The sequence below is a fragment of the Macrobrachium rosenbergii genome, chromosome 4 (genome assembly GCF_040412425.1).
Source record: "Macrobrachium rosenbergii isolate ZJJX-2024 chromosome 4, ASM4041242v1, whole genome shotgun sequence".
NCBI classification, from domain to species: domain Eukaryota; kingdom Metazoa; phylum Arthropoda; class Malacostraca; order Decapoda; family Palaemonidae; genus Macrobrachium; species Macrobrachium rosenbergii.
The window spans coordinates 9,307,501-9,320,000 of NC_089744.1; the positions used below are offsets into that span (position 1 = coordinate 9,307,501).

The 12,500-nt window shown below is 37.1% G+C and overlaps 1 protein-coding gene across 6 annotated transcripts in view; it reads right to left on the minus strand.

Moving 5' to 3' along the window:
• Positions 1–12,500, minus strand: part of LOC136830467 (neuroligin-2-like) — a 183,179-nt gene that overhangs the window by 49,803 nt on the left and 120,876 nt on the right. For all 6 annotated transcript variants that reach the window (XM_067090029.1, XM_067090022.1, XM_067090010.1 and 3 more), the window contains exon 3: positions 1,251–2,237. In XM_067090029.1, the coding sequence (XP_066946130.1) occupies positions 1,251–1,659 (409 nt within the window). In that variant the 5' untranslated portion in view covers positions 1,660–2,237. The remainder of the gene's footprint in view (positions 1–1,250; positions 2,238–12,500) is intronic.

The following is a 12,500-nucleotide window of genomic DNA, read 5'->3' on the forward strand; positions in this document are numbered from 1 at the left end:
AGAGAGAGAGAGAGAGAGAGAGAGAGAGAGAGAGAGAGAGAGAGAGAGAGTCTTTGATCGTCCTGATTATGAGATCATTCCTGTAATATTAACTCGACTTAATTTTTACGAGAGAGAGAGAGAGAGAGAGAGAGAGAGAGAGAGAGAGAGAGAGAGAGAGACTTTGATCGTATTGATTATGAGATTATTATGTTACATTTACTCGAATGGATTTTCGAGAGAGAGAGAGAGAGAGAGAGAGAGAGTCTCTTTGATCATACTGATTATGAGATTATTATGTTACATTTACTCGAATGGATTTTTACGAGAGAGAGAGAGAGAGAGAGAGAGAGAGAGAGAGAGAGAGAGAGAGAAAGAGAGAGAGAGAGAGTCTCTTTGATCGTACTGATTATGAGATTATTATGTTACATTTACTCGAATGGATTTTTACGAGAGAGAGAGAGAGAGAGAGAGAGAGAGAGAGAGAGAGAGAGAGAGAGAGAGAGAGAGAGAGAGAGAGAGAGAGAGAGTTTGTTCCTGTTGATAATTCGATTTATATGTTACTCACACTTGACTGCATTTCTAATGGAGAGAGAGAGAGAGAGAGAGAGAGAGAGAGAGAGAGAGAGAGAGAGAGAGAGAGAGAGAGAGAGAGAGTCGTTGATCCCACTGATTATGAGATTATGTTATATTTACTCGACTGGATTTTTACGAGAGAGAGAGAGAGAGAGAGAGAGAGAGAGAGAGAGAGAGAGAGAGAGAGAGAGAGAGAGAGAGAGTCTTTGATCGTCCTGATTATGAGATCATTCCTGTAATATTAACTCGACTTAATTTTTACGAGAGAGAGAGAGAGAGAGAGAGAGAGAGAGAGAGAGAGAGAGAGAGAGAGAGAGAGAGAGAGCCTTTGCTCATATTGATAATGTGATTGTTATGTTGTATTTACTTGGTTGGATTCTTACGAGAGAGAGAGAGAGAGAGAGAGAGAGAGAGAGAGAGAGAGAGAGTTTATCTACTTGTTTTTCTTTACCTAAGTTTATATGAATAACTTACTACTTAACTGAGTCTAAACAGTCTTGTTACTTCATATTTTCCAAGTATGCACTTACTATGAGAGAGAAAACATTTAAATTCATCTTTCCTTTCTCTTTTGCTTTCTATTCCTAAATCATTTATTCAATTAACTTCTCAAAAGTATTAATAGTTAACCTCACTGATTGAGCAATGATGCAAATTATATGGTAATGAAAAAAATATTCAAAAAAGAAACTGACCCATGATGGGGGAATAGATATTGACAGTCAGGCAATCCTCGCTCTGGTTGGCTAACGCCGGCTGGACTCTTCTGACGAACTGAGCCCTCTCCCTGGGCATCTGGGCTTCGTCTGGATCCGGCAGAAGTTGAGGACACACGGGAGGCGGGGTCGTGGTGTCTAGAACGCTGTCCCAGGGCGTAGGGGTGTTCGTCGGGGTGAAGCGTCCCTCCTCGATGGGGGGACTGGCGTAAGGAACCCCCATGAACACTTCGACGTCTCCCAGGAGGTGGCCGAGATGTCTGATGAGTCCCTGGACCTGGCCGTACTTGGTGGTGACGATTCGGGTCTTGGCAGCAGCTGTGGCTTGGGGGCCAATCTGCCACGCGGTGGCCAACACCACCAGCCACGCCCACGCCCTCGGGATCATACCAACATCACGCCCTTGGCTTCTCCGCCTCCCGCCCGCCCTCACCTTTTCCCACTCATTGGAATGCAGAAGGCGGCCGGCGGTAATCGGTGATCTGGCGAGTCTGTTACCCTCTACAGGCGCGGCGGCTCAGATGGATGGGAGGAACGTGGTTGAGAGAGGCCCTCAGAGGGGCAATGGCATCCCCAAGCTCATCTCGGGGCTCCCAGCTACGTGTGATCAGCGGCCGCAGCATCACCTCTTCAGCGAGGGATGCTGGCCGGATGGGAGAGAAGAGTCAGCGCTTCGACCATTGCCAAAGTCAGACGAGAAATAAAAAAAAAAAAAAAAAAGACTTGAGGGTGAAAGCCAGCTAGACAGAGAAAGAGGAGGAAAGGAAGAAGAAGGAATGCTGTTGGCTTCTTGTCCACCTACTCACTCACTCACTCACTTACTAACTCACTCACTCCGCGATGAATTCCAAAGCACGTCTTGCGCCTTGATTGTCTGAAATCTTGTCGCTCTCCCTCCGCAAACTTACTCTTGAAAGTTGCTGGGTCCTAGTGTACTTGTCTCGCTTAGAATTTTGTTGCCTCAGCCTGAAACAGAAATGTTCAGTTTAGTTCTGGGAAAGAATTTGGTCTTCTGTGAAAATAACATCTTTCTGCTAAGGATTGTTCGTTTTATGAATATAATAGATTTATATAACTGAAATATGAATGATACGAAACTCTTTTTATGCACCATTCTTTTATCTCAAAAGACTTACTCTTTTTTTGGTTTGTTGTAATTAACTGAAATTTCAAAACCTCTTATCACTTTCATAGCAAATGTTTATAGAATCCATTATTGCATCTCGACTTCTGTCGCGATTGGCAGGCGGCCGTCTCCTGCTTCATAATTATTTCAAAGCATCCTGTTTTAACTCTCTTGTAATGATATTATCCTGTTTTAATATTTCACTCTCACCAGTAACATTTATTCTTACTTTCTTAGATGGCGCAGCCACTTCCAGGTTTGCTAATTCTACAATGATATAGATTACTATTTTTCCCTTTTTATTTTGGACACAAGTACTTATATCATTCACTATTAATGTCAAACTATCACCATTAACATACACTTCAAACCACTTATAAACATAGATCATTAGCAAATACCACCCAATTCTTATTTAATTTCCAAACCCTTTCATTATCTCACAAACATGCATTTGAATACCTGTTTATTTTATGTGAGAGCTTTGCGATTGATTGAATAAGTACAATATCACCCGGCACCATTTTCCAACCTTTCCTGCAGACCAGGATCTCGAACTTTATTCAAGCTAATGAATAGTTAACAAGAAAGTCTTCTTCCCACGAAGTCGAGATTACCTATTTTTTTTCTCTCTCTCCTTCTTTTGTCTTATGGGATCCATCTCAAATTTTGCAGTTCCTCCCCTCTGCTAATTACAGGAGAAGAGAGTGAATATTTAAATATCTCTCTAAAACCATTTTCCTATTCATGCATTTTCTTAAGTTGGTCGTCTTAAGGTATACGTTATTCAGGTTGGACGTCAATGCATATTCATTAAAATGTTGTAGTATGTGATGTTCTTAGAGTGGGACCTTTATCACTTATGATTTTAATTCGTGATGAAATGATAATACAGAGGAATTCTTGGAAATTTTGGAATGTTGGAATAATGTTGGAAGATTGTACGGCAAAATGTTTCATTACAGGGAAATAAGTTGTGTTGGTTGTGGGGAAGTTCAAATTTGGCAAGAAATGATTTAATATTGAATTCCGAATAAGCTCTCCATTTTTTTCTGTATGGAAAACCTACATACGATAATGTATGTGTACAAAAAAAGAGACAGATTCATGCATATATGTTTTTCTACTTGAACATTTCCGTACATACATACATACATGAATATAATATTTTCAAATATATGGAGAGTATTAATCCTCAGAGTTGCCTACAGATTGCACCTTAGCCATTCAATAAACAAATGAAAAATTTATACTGATATTCACTCACTCTCTCTCTCTTCAAGGTAAAGAAAAGAATAGGGATTCAAATCATTCCTGAATAGAGAGAGAGAGAGAGAGAGAGAGAGAGAGAGAGAGAGAGAGAGAGAGAGAGAGAGAGAGAGAGAGAGAGAGAGAGAGAGACTCGTAAAATACCTTGAACGCTTCAAATACAAAATATTACTTCTCTATGTAATAACCAAAGAATGCCTGAAAATGAAAACGAAAAGTTATGGAACTCCCATAATTACAAAACGAACGACGTCTGTAAAAAAAGAAAATTAAAAAAGCGAGAGAAGATAAAAAAGCAAAAAAAAAAAAAAAAAAAAAAAAAACCGGACTCCAAGCACGCAAAAACCCAAAATAATGAAAGTCTCCCCAAAAGAAGATGCAGAGAGGAAAAAAAAAAAAGGTTGTGAAATATTCCTTTCATGAACCAAGGAAGACGTTATATACACAACAGCCAAGAAACTGCAAAGCTACGGTCTCTAAAATTCAGGCCTCCATTTTTTCTCCCTCAGTACTTTCGAAGGAGATCTGGTATTTATATAACGTTGTGTCTGTCAAATGTATCTCGACTTTCATGAATATTTTATCGCGAAGGCTCTTTGTACTCGATTAAAGTACGTCTCCTTCAGCCCAAGAGCTTCGAGTTTTTAGGAGATAGTTATGGCCTGACCTGTCATCTCTGTTTTGCCTCTGTCCGTATTGTATTGATGCTTTATTATCATTATTATTCAGAAGATGAAACCTATTCAAATGGAACAAGCATACAGGGGCCGTTTACTTGAAATTCAAGCTTTCAAAGAATGTAGCGTTCACTGGAAGGAAGTAACAGAAACTAATTGGAATACATAAAGAAGAGACCACTTATTAGAAAAAAAATTAGCAAAATAATTAACAGTTAAATAAAAATGTAAGTAAATTATAAAACACGAGAGAATTGCTTTCGGGTAGTAACGCATGACACGTTTATGTCTGATTAAATTATTTGTAACCCCCGTAAGGGGTGGGGCCGTTGGTGCACCGCACGCAGTGCACTGTATGCATTACTTAATGTCCTTTGCAGCGTCCCTTCGGCCCCAAGCTGCAACCCCTTTCATTACTTTCATTGTGCCTCCGGTCACATTCTCTTTCTTCCATCTTACTTTCCACCCTCCCATAACATTTGTTTCAAGGTGCAAATGCGAAGTTTTCCTCCTGTTACAATTTTAAAATCTTTTCACTCTCAATTTTCCTTTCAGCGCTGAATGACCTCACAGGTCCCAGCGCTTTTCCTTTGGCCTAAATTTTATGTTCCATTTCAAACTATTTGTAACTAATACATTCCTTCTCAGTAATGATATATAAATGCTAAGCGTATTCAACTAGCTCACATTTAAACTGTCATGCCTGCGCAGTACCGAAAACCCATTTCTTCAGAATAATTATTCTCGCAACGTAGAAGTTTAAAGGCAAGAGATTTCCAGCAAAAGATCGCTCCCTCTCTCGCGAGATGCTAATTTCTGGACGGGTACAGATTCGTCGGAAGATCGTCCTCAGATTTCGCGCAAGATCCACTGCCTAATTAGATCCGATCAGAAAATGTCACCTTTTTCCCCAAAAGTGGCGTGCATTTTCCCCAAACCCCTCTCCCCCCCCAAACAAAAAGAGAAAAAAAAAGTTTCATTTCATGCGAGCAAACTCTTGGGACTCGAAAATTCCACGTATTTGCATGGCACTGGGTCCCAAGCAGGCCAGCGCTGTGTAGCCTGGTGTTAGAGGTGATTAAGTATTGCTTCTCACAAAAAATCCATTAAACGCAACTGTGATATTTTCCTCTCAGCTCTTTACTTTCAGGATTCCATGAAAACGAATAACATTTTTTTTTTATTTATTATTCTGTTTGAGTAAGATACATTACTTTTTTCATTTAATATTTAGAGTAACGTCACGACTGAAATATATGGACCCTTATTTTTGTCCAGAAATAATTTTGGAAAACGTTTTTCCCCTTCCAAGATGTAGAGCATAAATACCACGTTTACTTATTTATTTTTTTATTTATCATTGAGTTTGATTAACTTCAGAACCGAGACATTTTGACGCCCCTTTTTGCCCAGAAATAATTATATTGAGAATAATGTTTCCCCACGTCTAAGCCACTAGACTCACGAATCCTTTAATTTTTTATTTCCTTCTTCCCAATTCACCCACTGGTTGTTTATGTTAAGTATTAGTTTTGTTTTACATGATCACTACATTAAAATTTGAGTGAAGCCAAATTCTAAAGATAAAATATAACACATAAACCCTTCTCATAAAGCACCATCTTATTGCAAGACGTTAAACGATAAGAGAAAGATTGCAATTCTTCGTTCTAATCATGCTTTGCTTAGTCACTAACTTACAGATATCTGTCATAAAGGTTTGTTCACTTTATTAGAACCTGTGGGTGGCTATAATGTAAAAATGTCCCATTTATTAGAGACTTACGTATGCTTTGACACTATTCATGTGGAATTAATGAAAACTGACTCCGGTCATCTTGCAATATCTCATGATGAGATTGTATGGCCTTGATCTTCTTGCTATTTCAAATGTTTGTCACTGTAGAAATGAGCATGTCTATTAAATGTTCCGAACGTTGTGTATGAAGAATTAATCTACTGGAAATGAACATCGTTAATATATTCATTGCTAATGGGGTTAATACTAATTATCTATTTCATTCTGTTTAAAAAGAATTATCATGTTTCGTCAGGCATCCTAACAAATGTTATAAAACAAGACAAGTTTTGCAAAATTTATTTTATATTTTCTCTACGCATTTAAAAAAAACTTTCAAGTTTCAGTTTTCATATTTTATGCATTTACTGCTACAAAATATTTCACTTCTTATTTCGAGGTTGGGACCTTAATTTTCCTTTTTTTTCAACTTTAAAGATCTTTAATTCACCCTCGGTTCCCATAATATGCAGCTGCACGTTCCACTGACCTCTTCCGAGGAAAAGAAAAAAATGAAAAAGTATTCAAATTATATGCCGGCTGCATTTCTCTTGCCAGCGCAAGAACCTAACAAAACAATTACTGTATTCGTTATACATCTGTATTTCTTGTATCTTACTACTTTACTTAAATTTTTATTTATTTATTTATTTATTAGTTTGTTCATTTACGCTTTATTTTCTAAAAACTGATCTCTTCTTTCTTTATTTCCTATTACCCTATGTTACTTCTTCCAAATGAACACTTTAACATTCTTTGGAAGCTTGAATTTCAGGCGAATGGCCTCTGTGGGGTTGTTCCGTATGAATAGGGTTCTTCTTGATGACAATGTCATAATAGCAATTCTTACTTTCCACCTGACAATCATTTCTCGTTACTGAAGAAAGATCGAGATGAAAAGCGAACGCTAAAGCCACATTTTTGCTCTAATAGCTATACCAATGATGAATTCTAAGTTGACAATTTATGAAGTAAATGTTTCATCATGATATCGTCTGGCCCTTATCAACGTGAAGTACCAGATCTATTTGCAGGTAAGTACTTTGTTCCAGTCCATTAAGGTTCACAACCCGTTCCAGCACCTCTTTCCCAGAAGATAGTCAGATAATTCCACGGTCTCTCTCTTTTCCATACCCTCAAAAAAAAAAAAAAAAAAAAAAAAAAAACTATGTTAAACACACTTTCAGTAATCTATTGAATTCTTTTCTCACTGACGTGAAGGAAGCCACCGAGGACTATGCCGTTTCAACAGATCTTTCCTAAAATATAGTCAGGTATACCATCTTCTCCATCTGTCCCTTACAACAAAGCAACTGACCCGAACAAGTTTTTACTAATAAATCGAGTTCTTTTCTAACTACGCGAAGGAACCACCGCAAGTCTCTTGTATCGCCTTTTCGCCCATATTAACCACCATTTTCTTCGCTCGACACCGCATTCCTCAGGCTTCAAGGTCGCTTACTCTTCATATACTGCATATAAAATTCGTCTCTATAGCCTCTGCCTTTCCTCCTTTATTGGCAGTCTACAACCAGACTTTATTTCTATAGAGTCTAGCTTCTACACCTTTCCCAGAGAGCCTGGTAACCTTTGTATTCCCTCTGTTGTTTAGAAGCTCAGTTCTCTCCTTATTCTGTCATCATCAGCTACAACCATTTCCATATATCTCGCTGAATAAATGGCGTACGTTTTCCAACCATTCTTACAAATACTCATTATTTCACTACTCCTATAACAACTGGCCCAAACCTTTTTATTTACCAGGAACTTCATCTTTCCTTCACTATCCATGACGAGGCATTGGCAACCATGTAAATTGTCCCCTCTATGCATTCGAATATTGAATAGTTTTGAAAATATAATCTACCTCTCCTGCATTAGAATGCCAATATATATATATATATATATATATATATATATATATATATATATATATATATATATATATATATATATATATATATATATATATATATATGTATGTATATGATTTCCTCAGGTGTATTCTCTCTCTGACTCCGACAAAGAAATGTGATGTGAGAAAATATGCTTGTGCAACGCTAATTACCTGAGAGAGAGAGAGAGAGAGAGAGAGAGAGAGAGAGAGAGAGAGAGAGAGAGAGAGAGAGAGAATACACCTGAGGAAATCGCCATTCAAGACTGCTCAAGATTATCTTTTCACTCTTCGCCCTTCACGCCCGAGGAGTATCATGTGCAAGTATAAGGGTGACCCGATGGTACATGGAAGGGGGAGTGGGGTGGAAGCGGGTAAGTAAGAGGTATATGTGAGTAAGGGTGGGGGTTAGGGAAGGGGGTGGGGGTACCCGCCTCCTGTCATTTAGTAATGGAGTCTGCCATTGTGTTGGAAGGGGGAATGCACCTCTCACAACATCAGCCTCATTACTCGACCTGCGATCTTCATCGACCTCCCTTTGTCAGTGCCCCTTCCCTCCTATTCCCTCCCCATTTCCCCTCTCCCTTCCAGGCCCTACTTCTCCCTCCCCCTCCCCCTACATTCATTACCTTGACGCAACATATCTTTCTCTTGCTTTCTCTTCTTCGTGTTACTTTCTCTTCTACCTTTTTCCATTTGTTAGCACCCTTAATCCTTCCCCCTTTCCTTTCCCTTCCCCTTTCCCTACTTTCCCCCCCTTCTCCCCAACTTCCACTACCTTGACGCAACATACCTTTCTTTTTCTCCTTGCAACTTTCTTTCCTTCATTTTACCATCTGTTTCCAAAAGTTAGGAAGCATCCCTCACCCTTCCCCTACCCTTTCCCTGTCCCACACTTCTTCCTCCTCCCCCTGCTTTCCCTAACTTTCTCTCTTTCTTTCTCCCCTTGCAACTTTCTTTTCTACGTGTTTTCATTTGTTGGTAATCCTCTCCCTTACCTCTTTCCTTCCACCTCATCGTAACCCCTTCCTTTTAAACCCCCTCCTCCTCCCCTTACTTTCACTACATTGACTCAACATACCTTTCTTTCTCCCCTCTCTTCGTTCAACTTTCTCTTCAATATATGTCCATTTCTTTCTTAAATTTATGGCAACCGAAAAATAGCATAAGTTAGGAAGCAATTTCTTATCAATACCTCTTAATACTTTTTATGCAGGAAGAGAGAGAGAGAGAGAGAGAGAGAGAGAGAGAGAGAGAGAGAGAGAGAGAGAGAGAGAGAGAGAAATGATGGGAAAGGAAATCATTTGCGAATTTATAAGGCCCATTTAAAGAAAGAATGGTCAGGTCGTCGGTGAGCTGTGGAAATTGGGGAAAGCAGGAAACGGCGACTCGTGATTTGTTTTACGAACCTTTTATTCCTGGCGAGCAATCGAGAGGATTTGTCCTCTGTCTGCCGGATTCAGGAAGCGCCTCGCGTGTGTGTGTGTGAGAGAGAGAGAGAGAGAGAGAGAGAGAGAGAGAGAGAGAGAGAGAGAGAGAGAGAGAGATCAGATTGTTCAAGACGTTTGCTTGGAGGGTTAGTATATTTCAGTGTTAAATAAGCAATGTAGGTCTAACTCTAGAATATATATATATATATATATATATATATATATATATATATATATATATATATATATATATATATATATATAGTATATATATACGTACATAGATATGTACGTATATAGAGTATATATATATATATATATATATATATATATATATATATATATATATATATATATATATAAAATATATATATATGGAGAGAGAGAGAGAGAGTTAATGAAATAAAAATACTTTAAACAATGCAACAAAATAAATCATAATTTCCTTTTGTGTAATGTAATGAAATAAAAATACTCTAAACAATGCAACAAAATAAATCATAATTTCCTTTTGTGTAATGTCTTACAAAACTCCTTTTCAAAAATATATAATCCTTACATCATCGTGGTAAATGAATGCTTCAGATTATTCATGTTACTTTTTTGTCCCACTTGACAAAATAGATTAAAATAACTAAAATATTTTTGATAAAAAAATGAATCTCTCCAAATTGAAACAGATTCAATTTATTTGTTACAGCTTTTATGCTTTATACTCATGCTCTCAATAATGCCTGTTGGAGATCAATATTTAAGTCCTTTTGTTCTGACAAAAAAAAAAAAAAAAACGAAAATCTAAAGACCATTTCACTAATTACATTATGAAAGGTTATTGATATCTGGATCCATTTCACTGTGGCAATCAACTGCCGTCGTCTTGAAATAAGAGAATTCTGTACCCAGGTAACGTGACTTATTGTTATATAAGAATCAATATGTAGCTGAGCGCTTTACACTGAGTATTTTGGAACGATGCTTTTGACTGATTGTGACTGTATGTGAGAATGTTCAGCTGTAAAATTTGATATAGGTGCAGTGTATAATTTATATATATATATATATATATATATATATATATATATATATATATATATATACATATATATATATACATATACATATACGGATACAGAATACAAATGACACCTGTAATAAAATGTGCAGCTGCTCATTTTAACATAGAGAACGTAGTGTACATCATTCAGCTACATGTTAATTTCATAAATTATAATAAATCACATTACCTGGGTATAGACGTCTGTTTTTCGTGACGACCATAATTGATTGCCACAGTGAAATGGAAGCAGATATCAATAACCTTTTATAATCCAACTGGCCAAATGTTCTTTAGATTTTGATTTCGTTTTGGTCCGAACAAAAGAAACAATTGTTAATCTCCATCTGGCTTTACTGAAAGCATAAGCATGCATATATATATATATATATATATATATATATATATATATATATATATATATATATATATATATATATATATATATATATATATATATATACATACACAAATTTCCGCTTGCCTTCCCTGATAGATCACATATAACCAAGATAAAACCAGTAAGTCGAATGGCTGACATCAACTTTCCTAGAATACACGACACCACATTTCCGCAAACAGGGCCCCAGGTACGACGTCGGCTCAAGCAGAAGAAGAAGAAGAAGAAGAAGAAGAAGAAGAAGAGAAGAACCAGTTACGTAAGGCTAGCTTAATCTCCTTCGGCGCTCCGTTCCTTCTCTTTTCGCTGAAGTCTGGCAGTAGAATTAATTGCGTCTCATGACTCGAGTGCTTTTGCCCTGTGCTTTCCTGTTGTTTTATTCTATTTTATTTTTATTTTCTTGTTCTTTCGCCCGTCGCTCAATTTGTTGCGAGTCCTTGAGGCTTGGCGCAACAATGTTTTCTTTCGCGTTTTGCGAGGGAACCCTCATGAAATGACTCATTTATTTATTTACGGCTGGCAAATGTTAAAATTCATTCAGTACGTCAGTTGTAAATAATTCACACAATACGCTACAGGCACACAACTCTCTTATCTAATATTCAGTTTGTTATGTGTGGTATATACCTGTTATTAATTCCCAATCAAGGGTATTGTACTCTAATCTGTGTACTAAAACCACAAAACAAAACAGTTTTATTCAAAGTTCATCAGAAATCATGGAAGCGCTCAGAATAAAAATTAGATTTTGAAAACAATCAAACTGAAACTGGTTTAATTAACATCAAATTTCACTTGATATTTCACTTATTATTTCTCATTACTATGCAAGACGGTCCAGTTAATCAGACAAAAGAATGTTTAATTGTTATACTCCACAAAAAAATAAAAATAGTAATCATTTGACATAAACCTTCGAATTTTTGTACTGAAATCATTGCAAATTACATATAAGTAATTTAAAATATAGTGTGATAATGAAATATGGCTATCCTAAGCAGTCAACTCTGAAAAAGCGTAGACTTAGAACTTTCTGAAATTTCTTTGAGTAAAAATTAACTTTATAAAAAAATGGGTTTGGAACAGAATAGTAGCGTCAAGAAATATACCCTCTGAATAATCAGTCGTACTTTGCGTCGAAGGTCACATTTGCTCTCTCTCTCTCTCTCTCTCTCTCTCTCTCTCTCTCTCTCTCTCTCTCTCTCTCTCTCTCTCTCTCTCTCATGGCCAAAAAGTAGTAGGTATGAATATGTCAAATAAGCTCAGTCTATGGTATGATATTTATATACATACGACACGCAATTAAGGAAGATAGGAGACGTTAACTATGTTTATGATTCGAAATGAAGTAGATAAGTAAAGATTACACAAGAATTCTTAAAAATAATCTTGTTCCAATTCTAGTGAACGTTAATGCATCACGTATGCGCACTGTTTGGCATCTTAGCAACGATTGCAGTAGCCACCTACTCCGACCAAATGCGTTTGCAATCTTGCATTAAAAGATGTTGGAATTAAACTTTTTTCATTTTCAAACTACAGGCTATTCGGAGGAGCAAGTCACAAAGAATGGTTTTGAAA